The 20,604-nt window shown below is 43.4% G+C and overlaps 1 protein-coding gene across 1 annotated transcript in view; it reads right to left on the bottom strand.

The window, feature by feature from the left end:
* DMGDH (dimethylglycine dehydrogenase) overlaps window positions 1–20,604 on the bottom strand; it is a 530,714-nt gene that overhangs the window by 288,594 nt on the left and 221,516 nt on the right. Inside the window, exons 6-7 of the mRNA XM_085632255.1 lie at window positions 11,038–11,286; window positions 10,515–10,713 (exon numbers count right to left, since the gene is read on the bottom strand). Of these exons, the coding sequence (XP_085488381.1) occupies window positions 10,515–10,713; window positions 11,038–11,286 (448 nt within the window). The remainder of the gene's footprint in view (window positions 1–10,514; window positions 10,714–11,037; window positions 11,287–20,604) is intronic.

Genomic DNA, 20,604 nt, shown 5'->3' with positions numbered 1-20,604 from the left:
TCAGAGCCTGACAGGGATTTGATTACACATGGCCCGTCGCCGATAGTGATGAAAAAGTTCGAACAGGTAATCACTTGGTTGAAATCGAAGGTCTCACCTCAAGACACCGATTGGGTGAAGATAGATAGGACTGTACAAGAGCCTAAGGAGACAATGCATGAATTTTACAAGAGGCTTTTGCAGGCTTTTAAACAGTACAGTGGTTTGGAGGCGTTGGATACCAAAGATATGGGACAGTTTGTGTCCAAGTTTGTGTTGGGATTGAGGCCAGAGGTTAGTCTAATGATACAGCAACACTTGATTTGTTGGCAGAATAAGCCTGTGGATGAGATTCTCCGATATGCTAGGTATTGTAGCGACGAGATTGAGTCTAAGCACAGGAAATTAAAAGATAATCTGCTATTAGTACAGATGCAGACCGCAGTACAGGGACAGTCTATCGGAGGAACGTTGGGAAGGAGACAGGGAAATTATCAAGGAGGAGCACAGAATGCTCAAGGACAGGCGAGACCGAGAGGAGTAGATCCTAAGACCGGAATAGATGTGGCAGTGTTGAAAAAGACCACAGTTTGTCATCTTTGCCACCAGATTGGACACTGGAGACGCGAGTGTCCTTTTAATCCGTTAAATCAAATACAGCAGGAAGAAGAGTTGACCCATGTCCCAGTGGCGGACACACTCCCTGTAGTGACGCAACCTAGAATGACAAAAGGGGGACCAATGTTCCGCAGGTACAAGTTCCCCGACCGCCTAGAATACAGAATATGCAGCAGAGAGCTCGGACGTGTGTACAGATGCCTCTATTCGAAGTGAATGGGGAAGATGATTCCGATCCAGCAACCAGATCTTGCTGGGGAGGAGAAGATGATTGTACGCTTAGAGCGGTCCTAGAAGTAGATCAGAAGGGACCCTGTGTAGAAGCAGAGATTGATAGTCACCCTACGACCTTTTTGGTTGATACGGGGGCTACAAGATCGACTGTAAGATCCGCAGTGATCCCGGATCTACCCCTTTCTGGCCAAACAATCCAAGTTGTCGGGGTAGCGAACAAGAAATTGACTAGCCCACTGACGGAACCAATACCAATTAGGATTGGGAACTTCAGTGACAGACACCAGTTTGTGGTGTGTGATTCTAGTCCAGTCTGTTTGTTAGGAAGAGATCTATTGTGTAAGCTTAATTGTACCATCTATTGCACCCCGAATGGAGTGAAAGTCCAGACAAGAGACGATGATGCGACCTTTAAGGTTGCGAATCAGCGTTGGTGCATGGAAATGTATCCTGCACTCACGGTGGAGGAACTCCCTTTAGACCTGAGGGAGTCTGTGTCAGTTGATGTATGGGACCTTAGTGGGGAAGAGATCGGACTAGTTAAAGGCGTAGATCCAGGGAAAATAAGAGTCAAAACGAATGTAGAATACCCAAGAACTCCCCAGTACAAATTGTCACCGGAAACTATTGAGGGGATTAGACCTGCAATTGAGTCCATGCTTAGGCAAGGAATTTTGAGAGAAATCAGGGGTAGTCCATGTAATTCGCCCATAATGGGATTGCAGAAACCGAGCGGGAAATTCAGGATTGTGCAAGATTTGCGAAGAATTAATGAGATCGTAATGCCATGTTGTCCCGTGGTACCGAATCCATCCGTGATCCTGTTCCAAATCCCATGTGATGCGGAATGGTTCACCGTGATTGACGTGTGTCAAGCCTTTTTCTCGATTCCTCTGCATGAGGAGAGCCAATTTCTTTTTGCATTTAGGCTGGAAAATCGTGTGTTAACATGGTGTCGTATCCCACAGGGGTACACGGAGAGCCCGTCTAGTTTCAATCAGATTTTGAAAAAGAACCTTGAAGGTCTGGTGCTTCCCCAAGAGTCTGTTCTCGTCCAGTACATTGATGATTTGCTTGTGGCGTCAAAAACTGAGGACGCTTGCAGGATTGATACAGTAGCACTGTTGAATTTCCTAGGAGAGAATGGGCATAAGGTGTCTCCAAATAAATTACAGTACTGTCTGAGTGAAGTACAGTATTTGGGTCATCGGATTGAGAAAGGTAAAAGAAAAATATCACCAGATCGCATAGATGCGATTTTGGGAATGCCCGTCCCTACGACTCAGAGGGCAGTTTGATTGTTCTTGGGAATGGTTGGCTATAGTCGCCAATGGATCCCGAACTTCTCCTTTGAAGCAAAGCCCTTACAGCGGCTGACGCACAAGGATGTGAGTGATCCGGTACCATGGGATGAAGACTGTTTAAGGTCATTCTTGAAACTAAGAGAAGCCTTGTGCTGTGCGCCAGCGCTGGGGATGCCTGATTACAAGAAGGCATTTGCATTGTTTTTCTGTGAAAAAGAAGGTTGCGCATTGGCAGTGTTAACTCAAGTTCATGGGAATGTCCGTAGACCAGTTGCCTATTTTTCGGCTACCCTAGATCCAGTAGCCTCTGCGTTGCCCGGATGTCTCAGATCCGTTGCTGCAACAGGTGTCAGTATCGAGAGATGTGAGAGCATTGTAATGGGTCATCCGCTTACTGCGCATGTGCCACATTCTGTTGAACTGTTGATGACCAGGACTAAGACACAACACCTCACGAATAATAGATTGACACGTTATGAACAAGTCATCCTAGCTGCTGAGAATGTGACGTTGAAGAGGTGTTCTGTTTTAAATCCCGCCACATTGTTACCGATCCCGAATATAGATGATGAAGATTGTGAGGATCATGACTGCCTCGATGTGACTGAATTGTGCACCAAACCCAGACCTGATATTGTGGATGAACCACTTTCAGAGCCAGATGAAATATTCTTTGTGGACGGTTCATGTTTAAGAGACAATACGGGTCAGTTGAGAGCAGCCTTTGCTGTTTGTACCATCACCGGAGTGGTCGAAGCCGCTTGTCTAGAAGGAGTGTACTCCGCACAGGTGGCTGAGCTTATTGCTTTGACTCGTGCCTGTTTGGCCGCTAACCAGATCCGTATAGCGATTTATACGGACAGCCAGTACGGGTTTGGTGTCGTTCACGACTTCGGACAGTTATGGTCCCAGAGGGGGTTCATGACATCATCTGGGTCGCCCATTAGAAATGGAGATTATGTGAGACAATTGTTGGAAGCCTTGCAAGGCCCAGATGAAATCGCAGTGGTAAAGTGTTCTGCCCATACGAAAGGGAATGATTTTTTGTCACTTGGACATAATTATGCAGACGAAGTTGCTCGATTTTGTGCAGAACAGGGGTGTGACTTCACAGAACGACACATAAGGGGAAATGAAGAGACAACTGACCTCAGTGTGATGTTGGCGATGGCCGATACGTGGGAAGAGTTAAAACAATTGCAAGACGAGGTGTCTGACCAGGAACGGGATAGTTGGGTGCGAGCTGGATGTGAGAAGGGAGAAGGGAGATGTGGATGTTTGGGTTTCAAGTGATGGAAGAGCGGTGTTACCAGAATGTCTGTTGAATCCGATGGCACGATTGATACATGGTGCTGTACATCTTGGCAGGGATGCGATGGTGCGAGTGTTTCGTCAAACATGGTATAATACGAAGTTTCGGGCAGCAGCCGAAGCTGTATGTCAGAGATGTGTCACCTGTCAACAAATGAATGTAGGGAAGAGGACAGCTGTGACAATGAGTCACATAGGGAGGTTAGGTGGCCCTTTCAACAGGATGCAGTTAGACTTCATTGAGATGCCAAAGTGTAATGGGTTGAGGTACATATTAGTCATAGTGTGTGTCTTTTCTAGATGGGTGGAGGCTTACCCAACCCGCAGATGTGATACTCTAACCGTAGCTAAGTTACTGTTGAGAGAGCTTATCCCGAGGTACGGGTTCCCGACCTCTTTGGAATCGGACAGAGGGACGCATTTCCACAGTGAATTAATGAAGTTGCTTTGTGCTGCCCTGAACATAGACCAAAGGTTACATTGCAGTTATCGACCAGAGGCTTCTGGGATAGTAGAACAAGTTAATGGGACATTGAAGGCCCGAATGGCGAAAGCATGCTCCTCAACTCCTCTGAAGTGGCCAGATGCCTTACTTTTGGTTCTTATGAGTCTCCGAAGTGTGCCGGATACGAGAACTGGATTGTCACCCCCACGAAATATTGATGGGGAGAGCGATGCGTGTGCCAGCAATACCAGCCTCTGCATTGATAAATATCACTGATGATGTAATTCTCGACTACTGTAAAGGCCTGGCTGATGTGGTTCATTCTGTGTCTCAGCAGGTACAGGTGGTAGCTGTTCCAGCCGCAAGTGATCTGTGCCACGACCTGTGCCCAGGGGACTGGGTGTTGGTACGAAAGCACGTGAGGAAGAGTTGCTTGGACGTTGGCTGGAGAGGCCCTTACCAGATTATTCTGGTTACAAATACGGCAGTGAAGTGTGGGGGACTACCGAACTGGGTGCATGCCTCCCATACCCGTAGAGTTCCAGCACCCTTGGAAGATACAGCCCCTCTCGTGAACGAAAACCCAGCTGAGGTGGCAGGGCCATCTGAGAGGGCAAGTCAAGCTGTAAGGGTGGCTGACACAGCTGGTTGTGCACTGGAACAAACTGTAAGCGAGAGTGAGAGAAACTCCGAATCAGAACCAGAAGCGGAAGAAGGTGCAGTAGGCGGAGTGGAGCCAAATTCTGCCGAGGAAGAAAACAGTGCACAGGGTATCAGAAGGGATAGCAGGGGTGTTTCAGAAGCAGAAAGAGTTTGGCCCGTGAGTCAGAGACGGGTAAATTCGAGAGGGACACCGAGAAGGGATCTTGCCCCAGTATCGGAGGTGACAGAGTCAGAGCAGAGTGAGGAAGATCAAGATCCGGAAGCTCCGAGAAGGTCGAGGAGAGCAAGAGTGCCGTGTCACAGGTACGCTTGTCCTGAGTGGACGTACGTAGCAATGAATGCTAGGACCGATGAGTACGGGGAGGCTGAGGTCGATTACTCTTGTCAGCGGTCCACCGGCTCTGAGGGCGGAAGTATTACTGAAGATCCCAGGATTGGAGATCGACGGAGTATTGACTCTCCATATTCCAGATCTGCCACTCCTGAGTAACATTCGTGGTCTGATTTTGGATACATTGACTTTCCCGAACTTTGCTGTTGTACCTTCTCCCCAAGAACTGAAAACTCTCAAACTTGAAATTTTGCAAGGAGTCCTAGAGTTGTTGGGACCTGCAGTTATTTTGGATTAGAGATGAACTTTGTCGAAAAGGAGCTAAAAGAAGGAAGCCTTTGTTGATCCGAAATAAAGTAGAGAACTGAAACGTAGAAGAGAACATTAGTTACAGAGGATAATTGTTGCATTGAGATACAAGCCTGAATGAGGAAGAGACTCTCGCCCATTGTTATTGAACTGGATTCTGAGCGTGGGGGAAAAATGGCAGATCCTTGAAATTCGCACCGTAGGGCAAAGACAGTGATAGGTACACTTTTAGGAGTAGTCATAGCTGTTATATTCGCCGTAGTCATAACTTTGTATGCAGTGGCCCACAGGGAAGAGGGGAAGATGCAGGGAACACCTACACCTGTCACTCCCAGTACCAAGAAGGATTTTTCAGGAGATAGAAGGGCGATGATGTTAGAAGAGAGTCGTATGCTACACATGGATTTGTCGAGAGGTGATTTCAAACTCAATGCGTATGCGAAATTGTTGTACGAGTACGTTGATGCGATGAATGCGAAGGATTGCTATGTGTGCATGCAGTTTCCTGCTTCTGTAGATAAGGGTATTAGATACCATCACCTTCCATTGACTTATGGGATTTCTTGCAGTCTATTGCTTAGCCTGTTTTACGAAAGGAAACAGTTTGAGTACTATTTCTCTAATTATGACACAGTACTTCCTGACGTACCAGCGTTTAAGCATTTGAATAAGTATGATTATTATAAGTCAGAAGAAAAGAAATTCATTGGCCAAGTTGAAGACAGATATAGAAAATTAACCCAAGATAAGGATGGGGGAAAGAAGTCAACGGATTGGACAGAGGAAGAGAAACTGCACAAGTCAAGGGGAAGTTATGGACCCATAGCTTTAGATCAAGTACAGAGGGGAAATCTATGTGTTGCTCGTCCGCAGTCGGACATGGACAAAATCTGGGTTGGACATAGCACATGTGCCCATACCTTTACTATGGAAGATTCAGCTAGGAACTTTTTGCAGGGTCAGATACAGGTCATCCCGACAGTGTATTATGTGTGTGGAAGGAATGCATACGTGAGGTTGCCTGAGCAGTGGTACGGGACTTGTTATTTGGCTGTTATTTTCCCGAAGATATACCATGCCGAGGATTTGACTCTGCTAGAGACAGGACACCACTCTAGAGCACGGAGAGATGCAAGTGCAGGTGCTGTGATTGGTGATATCTTTGGAGCAATGATACCCGGTCTGGGTGTGATTTTGAATGATGTGAAAATACGAACGTTAGCAACTGTGGTTGATGAGTTGTCAATGAACACGGCAAAGTCGTTGTTGTTGGTGGATGGAGAAATGTTATCGATCAGGACAATGGTTTTACAAAATCGTCTTGCATTAGACGTATTATTGGCAAAAGAGGGCGGAGTCTGTAAATTGTTGAAGGTTCAAGAATGTTGCACGTATATTCCAGACAACAGCAAGGAGCTGAGGAAATATATAGTCAACATTACCACACTTCATGAAGAGGCTGCAATATTGGCAGAAGAGAATGTGTGGGAGAAGATTGGGAAAGGATTTGGACATGTGGGAAGTTGGTTTGCAGATTTAGGGAAGGGAATTCTCGGATATGTGCTGAAACCAATCCTGATTGTGGTGGTTTGTGTGATCTGTTTGTGGGGACTTGTAAGAGCGTACAAGTGGTACCGAGGAAACAAAGCTGAGAGGATTCTCAGGGGATATGAAAGACGAATGGCGCATATGCAAGATAATCAGTATCAGGACCTAAAAAGAATGGAGGGTTTCCGACACAATGGGATGGTTACCACTTCGGTATAAATGGATTTGTGTGATGACAAGTTGTCATCAAAGGGGGGAACTGATAGAGCGTTGCTGATGCGAAAATTGTAGGGGTGCACCATATTCATTGTTAGTCAGCACCCGCATATAACTAAGCATGTTATCAAAGAGTAATAGAAATGTATTCATTGAAATAGAAAAATAGAATGTAAACAGGCCTCTAGAGAAGAGAAAGGCCACCAGTTATCACAAAATGTATTGGTGTATGTGTAATGCTTAGTATAATAATGTCATGCATTAAGAGACATTAAGTCATGTTAGAAGAATGAAGAAGATAGTTCTCATAAGTATGAGACGAATAATTAGAAGTTGGTAATTGTAGTGTGTTTAGTTTGAGGCCTAACCATGTATGTAAAGTGAAGGCCTTCGTTTATTTTAGCCATGTTTTATTAGGACGACAGGATTTTAGCAAAGCTTAAATTGCAGTGAATTGTGAAACCTCATGATGTTAGGGTTATTTTTCTGTTCAGCGTTTCGCTGCAGGTACAAGGCCATGTAGCTCGTTAGCTAGAGTAAGTCTTTGTTCCAATTGGAATGGAGACAGAAGGAGTAGACAGGAAGGGAGTGGATTGGAATGTAAAGTTGCAACTCCTGGTACAGAAAAGGCCTGGGACCCAAGGTCGAATTCGTGGAGAGGAAGATGAAAGGATCCAAATGGAAATCTACTGAAGGAAGAAGCTGCCTGAAGGGGTGTACTGAAGGGCGTGTACAGTTTTTGGGGTTTTGTATTAGGGACAGAGCCCCGTGGGTTGAGCAGACGAGACTTAGGAGAGGGACTGAAAGGAGCATTTTAGATCGAGCTCTCATATGGTGAAAACTTCTTAGGAAGTTTCCCCGCTGACACCTTTTATGCGATCCTCACCTGGAAGGGAATGTTGAGTAGGGATGTCACTTTAGAATAGAGTAGGGATAGAAATGATTTGATTCATGACTTTAAATTTCGATATCACAATTGCCATAGGATATTTGATGCTTTTGGAAGCTGTAATCCTGTTTATCTTTTATCGTATGCGGATACTTTGTAGACTAGCATTTGTATTAGTCCCCATTTATCTTTTGTGCCTTGTATTGAGGTGCCTATATATTCAGATGTTTTTGCTGATAATAAAAGGTCAACCTCCCAGATTATGAGTCTTCCTTTCTGAGATGTCCAATTGCGGTAAATACGATTTGATAATTGTGTTTCTTCCCTCTACGCTATTTTGCAAGTAAAAAGATCCTGGCGACCTGAGTGGGTTCTTGTAGATAATCAGATGAGAACAAGAACCGGCGTTCCCAGTAGCGAGGTAGAATGGGGGAGGTACGTACCCCCTTGATCAAACAAGCTGCAGACAGAATGATCAGACTGCATGTATCGCCATGATGACAAAGTAAGAAAAGCACACACTGACCCCTCCAGTGTGTAAAGCACACACTGCCACGTTGCTTTCTTGTATATAATAACGCACACTGCCACGTTCCTATGCTATATGTAAAAGCGCAGACTGCCCTGCCCTTCTCCCAAATAGGCTTAGAGTTTAGATTTCCAATGAAATTGCGCACTCCTTCCTCCATGTAAACACTAACAGCTTTTGTATCGCATCATTATGTAAAGCTCCATTTGCAACCCTACATGAGCAGATGACAACCTCGCCTGGCTCCCTTCCGGTCAGTGTGTGCTGAATGTACTCAAGGACCCTACTCACCCCCCTCGCCCCACTCCATATTCACAGAAATACATCAGGGACACGCAGTTAGGGGTACAAGTGCTACCTATTTACAGGTCCTATAGGAAGGACTTAACAGTCAAAAATGCTTATCTTCTAGTATGCCAGAATTGGAAAAGAACTGAGCAGGTTCCAGGGCATGGCAAACTCTACTCACGCAAGGACCACTTGCAGGAGCTTCACACTGGCACAGTGTGTGTGGGGGAAAGAGAGAACTATGGCCAAAATTTACAAATCTTCCTCTAGCCAACATTCCCAGCAAGTCCTTAGCTCATCTGGGATGGTAGTGCAGCGAGCGAGGAAAAACATAGGCACTAGTTTATACTCAGCTCGCATAGTAATGACGACCCATGTCGGAATCAAGCTCTGACAGAAGCGAGCCAGTCATCAGAGGGAAGGGGGTTCAAGGCATGAGCAATCTAGGCTCTAGCTAAGGGCCTGAGATTTTTAGCGACTCTTCTAGTGAAAGTGACCATATGATGGGTGGTGATGTCATTATTGTGCAGACATGCTCACTGTATGTGTGAGGGGAATCAGATATGCTCACTGTATGGGTGAGGGGAATCCGATATGCTCACTGTATGTGTGAGGGGAATCAGATGTTCACTGTATGTGAGGGGGCCAGACATGCTCACTGGGGAATCGGATATGCTCACTGTATGTGTGAGGGAAATCAGATGCTCACTTTATGTATGAGGGGGTCAGACATGCTCACTGCATGTGCGAGGGGGGTCAGATATGCTCACTGCATGTGTGAGGGGGTCAGATATGCTCACTGTATGTGTGAGGGGAATCAGATGCTCACTGTATGTGTGAGGGGGTCAGACATGCTCACTGTATGTGTGAGGGGGATCAGATGCTCACTGTATGTGTGAGGGGAATCAGATGCTTACTGTATGTGTGAGGGGAATCAGATGCTCATTGTATGTGTGAGGGGATCAGATATGCTCACTGTATGTGTGAGGGGAATCAAATGCTCACTGTATGTGTGAGGGGGTCAGACATGCTCACGGTATGTGTGAGGGGGGTCAGACATGCTCATGGTATGTGTGAGGGGAATCAGATATGCTCACTGCATGTGTGAGGGGAATCAGATGCTCACTGTATGTGTGAGGCGGATTAGATATGCTCACTGTATGTGTGAAGCGTGTGAGGAGGGTCAGATATGTTCACTGTATGTGTGAGGGGAATCGGATATGCTCACTGTATGTGTGAGGGGGATCAGGTGCCCATATGTGGCACCTAATCTGTGTGAGCAAGAACACAAGCTATAATGCTTCCTTGCACAAACAAGCAACACAATTTCTCTTTATGAGCAACTGCATTTCTGTGCTCAACTTTAGTGTGTAAGGCATGAATTTACATATTATTGGCCATGCAAACGCTACTCCCTAGGCATGAATTGGATTCTCATGACCTCTTCACTGCCTACAGTGCTGACCTCCGTAAGAGGGGGAGGGCCTGCCACTCCTTTGGGAGGAGTATGATACGTAGTACCTGCTCCAGTGAGCAGGACGACTTAAGAGAGCCAAGCAAGGCACTGTGAGGCGTTTTCGCCGCATTGGTAGCAGAGGGAAAGGAAAGAAGCATCAACAGCGCCTCATGGAGGAGTCGTCAGATATGCAACGATGGCACAGGGATTGTTGGGAGGCATTTTGGGCGATCCTGAAGTGAAACAAGAACTCTACCTGGAGAGTCATTTTTAGGAACTATGTCAGAGAGACACAAGCGGCACATTTTCTAAGGTAACAATTGAATATTACCAACTCATATCTCCCTTAACTGCAGCACTTATCTACCACTACTTTAAAACCAACTCTACTTACCCAAATCCAACAGCGACCCAGTAATTTCGGACTCCCTGGTGTGGTCCAACCATGGGAAGAATGTCTGGAGAATACGTGATGGGACCTGACACTATATTGGTGATATCTGCTTCTTTCAAGACAGGAACCATATCCATCGCTGCCTCCACGTGAGTCATCAACCTGTCCAAGTCCGACTCAAAGAGTTCCTTCCCAAAACCTGAAAAATATACTCAAATTCCATTACACTAGTACTTAAAATTCCAGAAGCAAAGCAAAACTAAATATAATATGTAAACATTGTTTTAGAATCACCAATATTTTGACACACTATAAAGTCTGTCAGACCATGCCATGCACGTGGCTAGGTTCTCATACCCCTGTAATCCATTCATCAAAACATCTGCTTGTACTTTATTTTAGGTAGGCCATTACCATGATTTGCCATGCATTTAAATCCTAGTGCCTTAAATATCTGCAATCAAGGAGCCTAACACCACTATATCGAAATGTCACCTACAAATAGACAATAAAACACACTCACCTGGTGGCACACCATCAGTCACCCAAGACTCTTGCAGCTTCATCTTCTCCGGACTCTCATATGGGCCAAACAGCAGCCCGTCTCTTTCTTGCCTTAGATAATACGACCCCTCCAGGTCCCGGAGGACAGGGAGCTCTCTCTTCAGTGCTTTCACTTCAGGGACACTGGCTGTTACAATGTACTGATGGTGGACCGGTATGAGAGGATGACTTAATCCTATCAGTTTTCCTACTTCACGGGCCCAGAAACCTTCAAGAAATAAAAACGTGGAAGTAAATATCATGTAGACATTCTGCAGCCTCAGGGTCACTGTTCTCAATGGAGAGTGACATTACACAAGTTTTCATCTGACCCAGTGACTGTAATGCCAGGCTGACTGGTCAATTGTTAGTTGATAAACTGGTAGATTGATATAACAAAGCTTGGGAATCCCAGGCCAACAATTTCTTGAAGCTAATCTTGATCAACAGGCCCATAATGAATGTGAACTTTTGGATGCTGAATAGTCGAAACGTGGTGATGTTCGAGAACATTACTCCTGGACAAATCGTCCAAATCTGTATTGGACTTCAGGATTGTCAAGGGGGTTCATAGTCAGATGACTGGCTACTTTTACAACCAGAACCGCTTTGAAAGCTACCACCCGCCCCAGGGACTAGAAATAAAAAAAACATTATCCTCGTACTGTGGTGTGTTCAACTACTGCAAATGGATGATGAATACACTTTTCAAATTGGGTTCAATTACAATTGAGAATAGGTAAAAAGCTGCTATCAGATGTTAACTGACTAAAAGTCCTTAATTGACCAAGGAGGAGGTAATGAAGCCATATATTGAGCTAATAAGGTTCCTACTTGAAAAGGCTATGGGGTGAAGCATAAAAAGACAAAAGCCGTAGCCTGATCCCAGAGATTTTTTTCATCCTGGTGCAATAGCACATTGAGAGCAATACAGAGGAAACCAAATAGCACGATTAGATCAATCTTCTGTAATCAAATACTGACCGGATAGGAGAAAAGCTTGCTGCCTGCCTGCGAGAGAGAGGCACTGTAAATGTGGATTATCCCAAAACCAAAACCAAAGGGTCTGTGAACTGGAACATTGCGACAAAGGTAATTGGTTAAAGGATATGAAAAGGTTCAAGAAACTTGCAGCACATGGGGCAGGTGAAAAAAACAGTTCAACAGTGCACACATGATACCGACGCTAAATGTGTCGTATAGGCTTCTGCCCTATAGGACTAAAATGGATAACTAGCGATTGAGAGATTTCAATCAAAGGCAAAGTGCTGGCCAACTATGTCATGACAGATAATTCACTTCCAAAACTTGTGCTGCGATAACATCTTGGGCCATTGGACAAGATGGCATAATCCCTATTGTGTTGAAGTGTTATTCGATTTGATGGGAAAATATTTTGAAAACTGTTTTTGAAACAATAATGGTGGATCGAGAACTCCTCCTTCATGGGAAGGTTCAAAAGTGATCCCAGTCTAATTAAAAACTGAAATTATTAAGTCAAGGGAATTGCTCTTTCTTTTCTGGTTATAAGAACCTCATTTCCCTTGATAACTTTATGGGGTCCCTCTTATTTTTTCACTAATTAAAAAAGGCTGCAGAGCAAAATCAGGCTCAGAATCCTTCCATTTGGGGAGGGGGACTAGACAAAGCTGCCCCCTCTCACCTTTAATGTTTGCACTTAGTATTGAGCCACTCACTGCTAGAGTAAGTAGAGTTCATGGCATTCCATTTGGTACAGATGAACATAAGATTTCCCTATGTGCGGAAGATGTCCTGATGACTTTAACCTCACCAAGCTCGACCCTAGATGTAGAGCAAACAGATTTGGAATTTTGAGAGGGAGTCGGATTTTCGTGTCAATCTCTCTAAATCATACCTTGTCAATCTCACCCTGTCGCAGGGGGAAATGGACACGCTGGTGGCATCTACCCCCTTTTGTGAGGCTAAAAAAGAGATTACTTACCTTGGCATCAGGATTACCCCCCAGGTCCGGACCTCTTCAAGGCTAACGATCCTCCGCTCCTTTAGCAACTCAAGAAGGACTTTTGTAGATGAGCTCCAATCTATATCACATGGCTGGGTCGTATACAAGTAATCAAAATGAACATTCTGCTGAGACTCTTGTATCTTTTCCAAGGGCTGCCGATTAAGTTAGATATCGAGTTCCTCCCAGTCTTGAAATCTAGGATTATAAGGTTCATCCGGCAGGGTCGGAGGGCTCGTCCTCCTTACAAACAACTCTAAATCTCAAAGAGCTCAGGGGGTATTAGCATTGCTGGATTTAGAACTTTACTATACAGCGGCTTAGTTGAGAGTGATTGTTGAGTGGTCAGCATGGAGTATGCCAAGCACTGGCTCCATATGGATAGAGCGGTGTAAGGTAGATATATATGTGGGACCTCCTATGGGAGCCCAAAGCAGACCATATTTGAAGGGTGGCCTGGACCACCTTCCCCTCACCATTCACCCTTATTGATTATAATCCAGCATTCCCTCCAACTTTGCATTCAAGATCCTTGGATGTATGGAGGGATGGTGTTGCCTTACTGTCTCCAACCTTTTCCACAACTGGGATATCCTAACATTTAAGCACTACCAGAGGGACTTCCATCTACCTGTGTCAGAAATCTACCACTACACTCAACTCCAACACTGGGTTCTCCATCCTGATGTTCGTGAGGCAGCCACTAGAGATCTCCAACCAATTGAACGTTTGGTCAAAAGTGGAGCTGGCTCTAAGGGGTGTATCTCTTTTCTCTACGCCTTACTGATTTCAACGACCACTTCTCCTCAAACACTCACATGGGCTTCTGGGAGCTAATACAGGAAGCCCCATCTTGGCCACACAATGGAGTAAGCTTTCGAGAGATATACCCAGGTTCAATCATGGGAATCCGAGAGGCCCACTATAAAGTATATGACTGGTACCTCTAGCCTACCAAATAGTAAAAAATCTTCCCCAATATCTCGGATTTACGTTGGAAAGGTTGCAGCTTGTTGGGGGACTTCCGACATTGCGGGTGGGATGGCCTCATGGCCCCCCGTTTTGGGCAGAAATACTAGCTCCGATTAAAGACATTTTAGGATATCCACTCCCAGACGATGTTGGTTTTACGCTTCTGGGTCTCAGAGATGATTCCCTCAAATATCAGACAGTGGGCAATCGATCCATACTCGGGCTTTGCCTCGGAGCTGCAATAAAATGGTGGTGGTGTCTTCTTGGAAATGGAAGGAAGTCGCTTCTCTGACACAAAGGCATGCTAGACTATAGCAGGCTCTAACGATGGAGCATATGGCAGACATTTTAAATGAGAACTTCAAAAACGTTGAATATATTTGAGGTCCGTTAGTAGCATATCTCTCCAGAGGACTCCCACTGCTTGCCTGTCCAACATGGACAAGGGCACTTCACAGTTTCCAGATCAAAGAGAGCTCCTACTACTGGTGACTGAGCGAGACTACACTCTTCCTGTATATACGATTCCAACGTCAATAGCAATAAACCACACACATTGGCCGTACCCGTACACACTAAATGACACTCGCATATGACGCTTGTTTGTGGGTGGGGGATAAGGGGATTGAGGCAATTGTGACCTATTGCTATACAGACTTACGGCACAATGTATTTTGTTTCTGTTTGTGAAATGATAAGCCTGAGGATAGTAGCAACTGATCCTGCCAATAGAATTATATGCTAAGAGACCGGGATTACACTCAGATGTACTGCAATGATGTCACTTTGGAAACTCAATAAAGACAGTTTTGACAAAAAAAGTATTTACAGTTAGGCCAAAGACTGAACTGATCTCTTTTCTTCTTTTTATTATCTACATAGGGTTTTCATCTAATTACTGGCAAGATGTATGTTGCCTTTCACAGTTCTGCACCAGCATTTAGTTAGTGGGATTGGGTGCTTGTAGGACCTCACGGTTGTTTCTCCATTTACCTGTAATTTGGCACCTGTCACAAATGGCTGTACATCACATCTGTCTTTTGGGGGCTTCATGGTACCTAGCCACAGAGCAAAGTAGTTCCAGGTCTCTACTAATAGCAAAACAGTTGCCATTTCTCCAGGCGACAGTGTCAGGGGATGTCCCATTTTGAAGAGCTTGCTTATCAAAAAGATGCTAAAAGTAAGTACTAGCACCAAACCTTTGTTTCCCTCACAAAGCTCTTCGATACAGTGGTCCTCCAAACCTCAAGATCATGATAACAAGCCCACATCACCAGACAATTCAATTTTCACAGACCACCCCACTGGGAGACCCAAGATTCTGCCTACAGACAGAGGGTTATATAAACTTTTTAACATTTCAAGAATATGAATACTGAGCCCTCCCTATCAGCAGCCCTTCAAAATAAGCACAACATTCTGAGATTCTGAAAAAAACCCTCAAGACTCGTCCATCCATGCAATTAACACATCATCTTTTTATCTAAATGAATTTATTTAGCTTCTTTTTGCATCTCCAATCCTTTTTTTTTTTTTGGGTGGAGTTTTATTTAGCGCACACTTGACCCGAAGGTATTAGTTATCAGAGCGCTTTACATGAGCACCAGTTGCATTACACGCATTTGTTTTTGTTAGGCACGGGGAGATTAAGTGATTTGCCCAGAACCACAGGATGTTGAGAGTCATTGCTGAGACTCGAACCCGGTTCCCCAGATTCAAGATAGACCTCCCTAGCCGTTAGGCCACATCCTCTCCTTTGACCTTTAGTTTCATCCTCACTCCTTCCACTGTCATATGCTTTCAAGTAGTTCTTTCCAACTTATGAGGGTGGATTCCGATTCACAGCTTTATATTTCATATGAGAAACTGGTATACAGACTCGGAGGGGCATTAATCCTTAATCCAGTAAATTGTGGCTTTACCTCACTGAGAATCTACATGTTTTGACAGTATGGTGTTGCTAATTTCCATACCATTTCAATTTGCGTCCCAAATCCCACACTTCCAGCATGATCTAAAACGGTCTTATCCAAATTTCCTGTTAAATGTCTCTAGAGAGCAATGGACCAACACCCATCATCACTAGTAAAGTAGCAGCTTCCCATCTAGTGCAACAAGGGAATAACTAGAGGCAATGTTTTGCAATTAGCTAGGTTTCCAGATAGAGCCACAACTGATACTTAAGTGAGTGGTAAAAAGAAATAATGTACTTGTCCTCATCAAATCTTACTTTTGGAAATACATTTCAGCATATTCCTAAAGGTGTTCTACAAAGCTCTCTGAATGTTGTGAAAAGTAATTTGATCTTCGCTGCTATTGAGTTAGTATTAAAAATGAATTTTACTATTGAGAGACAAATTTACCACAGCATTGCAGGATATCTTCATACTGTGGTTGTTGCCATCACTTGAATACCATAAATCCTAGCCTCACAACAGGAAAAAAAAAGTTGCAAGGACCTGACACCACAAATTTAGCCTAACTATAGGAGTCACTACTGCATAGGCTTGGTGGGTGCAACAGATGTATATCAAGAAGTGTACTGATACAGGAGGGATACATACTCCCAAATTACTGTATATTAACAAAAAGGTATCCCACCTCTTTTCTGTCTAACCTGTGGGGCGCTTGTTTCTTCAGGTGGAACTACGCCTTACTAAAAGCATGGAAGGAAAGGGTTCCTTTTATTTATTTAAATTACCCTCGCACACTCTGCCAGTGCCATGTTTCATCATTGGGTTCGCCCTGACTCCTAAAGGTCAGGGTGGGCTTAACCATGTTCCAGGGAGCACTTGAAAATAAAAGACCAGAGGGCATCAAGAGTAAAAATCCTCCAGCTCACTCCAAGGTATCCCTTTATTGATGATTTTGTTTATATCAAGAAGTGTAACGAGCATTAAAAAAATACTTCTATTAAAGAAGGATGATGAGTAGGAGCGGCTCTACGAAAGTCTAATTTCATCTACTGCGATGACTATCACGGCCTCTTTACTGGTATGTGGTCAAAAGCGACTTGCACTGGGTGAAGAATCTCATTTTTCTCAATAAAGCTCAGAAGGTGGTTGTAGATTGCCTTTGCTTGTAATTTGGAGAGAAAAGAAAGGAGTTGTTAAATTGTGCAATTTCTTTTTGTTGCTAAAATGGAAGGGGCTACGGCTCTCTTCTTCAGCTAGGGCAACACTATTGCTGACTTCCAGACTTCAGTACTGATCCTGATTTCATCGTAGAATGTGTGTCTCTCACAGTTAGCCCTTCATCCAACAAAAGTTTCTTGTGAATATGAGCATGGAGGATATCCTCTATGAACCCAGGATTTCAACAGCTTTAGGCCAATTGAAAACAGACTATTTGGGGATTTAAGACTTTCTATGCTAGGATTTGGAGTCGGGATCATAAGTAAGATTTGCACCTTTTGCTCTCTAAGCAATGGCGCTCTTTCTTTAACAGTCTTAGTTCACAAGTAAACTAAGGATGATTTTGTTGGTTTCTTCTTCTCAACCTTTGGAGTAGGTGCAATGCTATTAAGTGTTTGCATAATGCTACAATTATAATGGCATAAGAGATCCGCTGTGGAAAGTAGCTAGATCATATTGATTAGGAGTGATATGACATATACCTTCCGTCAGTTGTATCAGTGAGGTTTAATCACAATCTGAGGCGCTGAGGATACAGAAGAATTATCACAAGCAAAAACAGAAAAGCCATATTGGTTGGCCCAAGGAAAGGCAGTGGGCATCACGGTAAAACAATACGAGGAATCGAAGCAGATAATAACAAAAGTATGGCCTTTGATGTGGGCTAGAGTTAACTGCTCCATGACCATCCCAAGGCATGAAATAATTCGTGGCACCGTGAGGTTGAAGTTGAGAAAGTGGTCCAAAGACACACTAGAGACGCAGGATGATCGATAGGTTAGTAAGATATGTCAAGACTTCCTATGAGAGAGTTTAACTTTGGCCACAAGAGTATCTAGAGGGTCAACTTCATCGGCTTCCATAAAGAAACTAAGGCATGCATTTTAAAGAAAAAGCTACAAACCTCCAACGTACTTTCCAGTACAGTGAACATAAAACTAATAGAACTGTCTGGGAGAAGGTAATTTAATAACTTTCCATAATCCTTTTAAAACCAGGTTTCACTAAAAACTAAATATATCTAAACTATGCTAAGAGTGTTTCTTACAGAGTGTCAATTTTTCACTGCTGAGCATACACTAATCAACATACCTTTGATAAGAAGGCTAGGGTCCAGCCCCATGCAAATAGTGTGGAAAAATATGTTTATCAGAGGGGAGGCAAGTAGTAAATTGTGACATTAACGTGTATTGACACTACAGGGGTCAACAGGATAATTGGCTGAGAATAACTTAAGAACTCACCAGTTTATCACCAGATTTACAAACTTCCAACTCTATTATTCAATCCATGCTTAAGATTTAGATCAATGCCCACAAACTCCTTAAGAGTAACCCAAGACTGCATGGAAAGGCCCCATATGGCATAACGCTGATATTAGAATAGGTAAACAGACTATCTCCTGGGATATATGGGAGAGAGCAGGTATTCTAACATTGGATCACTTACTCACTTTAGAATGTGAGCTTAAAACCTTTGAAATGCTTCAGATAGAATTTCAACTCCCTCCCTCCCAAGAGGGGAAATACTTACAACTAAAACAAGCCCTATTTCGTAGACTAGGACCATTTCCTTGGATAGTTGAGGATTCCCCAGTGTTACAATACTTAAATATTTGGGGGAAATTCAAAGGCACAGTCTCTGGATTTTATAATCTCATAGTACATAAATTACACTCATACCCATTACTAGCACAACTTCATGTCAAATGGCAAGGGTTAATTACTGTAGCTTATTCAGATGAAGAATGGGAGGATGTTAATATGAACATGGATAAGGGAATCAGGGAGGCCAGAATGAAATTTACTCTTTTAAAAATTCTTCATAACTGGTACTGGTCACCACAAAAACTGAAGTCAGCAAGTTTACTACACCAATCTACCTGCTGGAGGTGCCCACAGGAGGACAGCGATATACTACACATTTTATTCCGATGCCCAATTTTGAAGGAATATTGGTCTTCCATAACTGCCTCTCTACACAGAGCTATACAAGTGTCCATTCCTTTAACGGAAAAATTAGTTCTATTACATGATGTTACTGATCTCCCAAATCTCACAAACCATACAAGACAATTGATAGCTATAGCACTCACTGTAGGAAAAATATGTATATTAAGACATTGGAGAACACCACAATGCCCTACACATGATGAATGGCTTATTGAAATGTATAAAATAGCATCATATGAAAAACTCGTTTATAGATTGCAGGACAATGTTGGAACTTTCATCCAAATTTGGAACCCCTTTCTAGCTAATAAAAATTCTATTTCTGGTAATATTTCAGATTTTTCTTCTAATTAGGAACTACAATAAGGGAATCACTTCTTTTTTCATTTCCTTATTAATTCATTACCATCATTATTTATATTCATGCTGTTGATGTTATCATTAGGACTGTTGATTCTTCAGCCAGTAACGCTGTGTTTTTTAATTAGGACTCTCCGTTCACCTATTGGAAATTGTTGAGTTAGTGGGAATATCTTCACTTGAAATATTATATTTGCATGATATTATCGCTGCTATCTATAATACATGGTTTACTACATATTGTATACTATCTTTATCATCTCCTCCCTAGTCCACCTTTCCTATTCCTTCCTTTCCAGGTTTTAGGAGTACCTTAGCTATTGTATCTTTTGATATCTGTATTATCTTTTTTATATTTAGAAATCTGAGAAGTTAACATTTCATAGTAATTTATTGCGTGGCCATAATTTGATTTGTTTATACTCCTTTTTAAATGTATTGTTTATAAACGGACATGTACTTCTCATTAAAAATATACCAAAAAAAAAAAAAAAAAAAAAAACTCACCAGGTTACCAACACTTCCACTGGCAATCAGGCAGAATGGCTGGGTGCTGGTCATGGAACAGTCATGAATGGGCACAGACTGAGTACCAAGTTAGCCAAGGCGTAATCTGATTAGAAATGTTTCATAGATATAATATCTTAACCCCTTCAGCGCGGCGCGGATTTCCGCGCCACGCTGAAGGTTCTGAGCGCGGGCGGGGCCATGACGGAACGGTTCCGTCATAAGCACAGCCCAACCGACGTGCATGACGGAACCGTTCCGTCAAGCGCGTCGAAGGGGTTAATTTGACTTACAAAAAAATATTTATAAACTTGATCAAAGGTCACTTAATGAGCCTGTGTGCGTATGAGGCATTGCAAACCTTTCCTCCACAAGTCTCTTAACAATTACTTTATCATAAGGTAAGTATATGTCTACTGCTCTTAACTTAATTTCATGTATACTTACCTAACAAAGAGTAGAGTTTAGAACAGTAGATTTATTACCTCACAATATAGTTGAGGTTGATGTGTGAATGCAATATTATTGCAGGTCGATATGAATTACCTTAATACAGTTTCTGCAATCCCAAGGGATGATAGACAAAGGAGCCATTTCCAGAACTGCAAGGAATGAATAGTTTTAAGGGTGTATTCCAG

Source organism: Triturus cristatus, chromosome 2_1, assembly GCF_964204655.1.
Source record: "Triturus cristatus chromosome 2_1, aTriCri1.1, whole genome shotgun sequence".
In the NCBI taxonomy this organism is placed as follows: Eukaryota; Metazoa; Chordata; class Amphibia; order Caudata; family Salamandridae; genus Triturus; species Triturus cristatus.
This window is presented reverse-complemented; position numbering and strand designations above follow the sequence as displayed.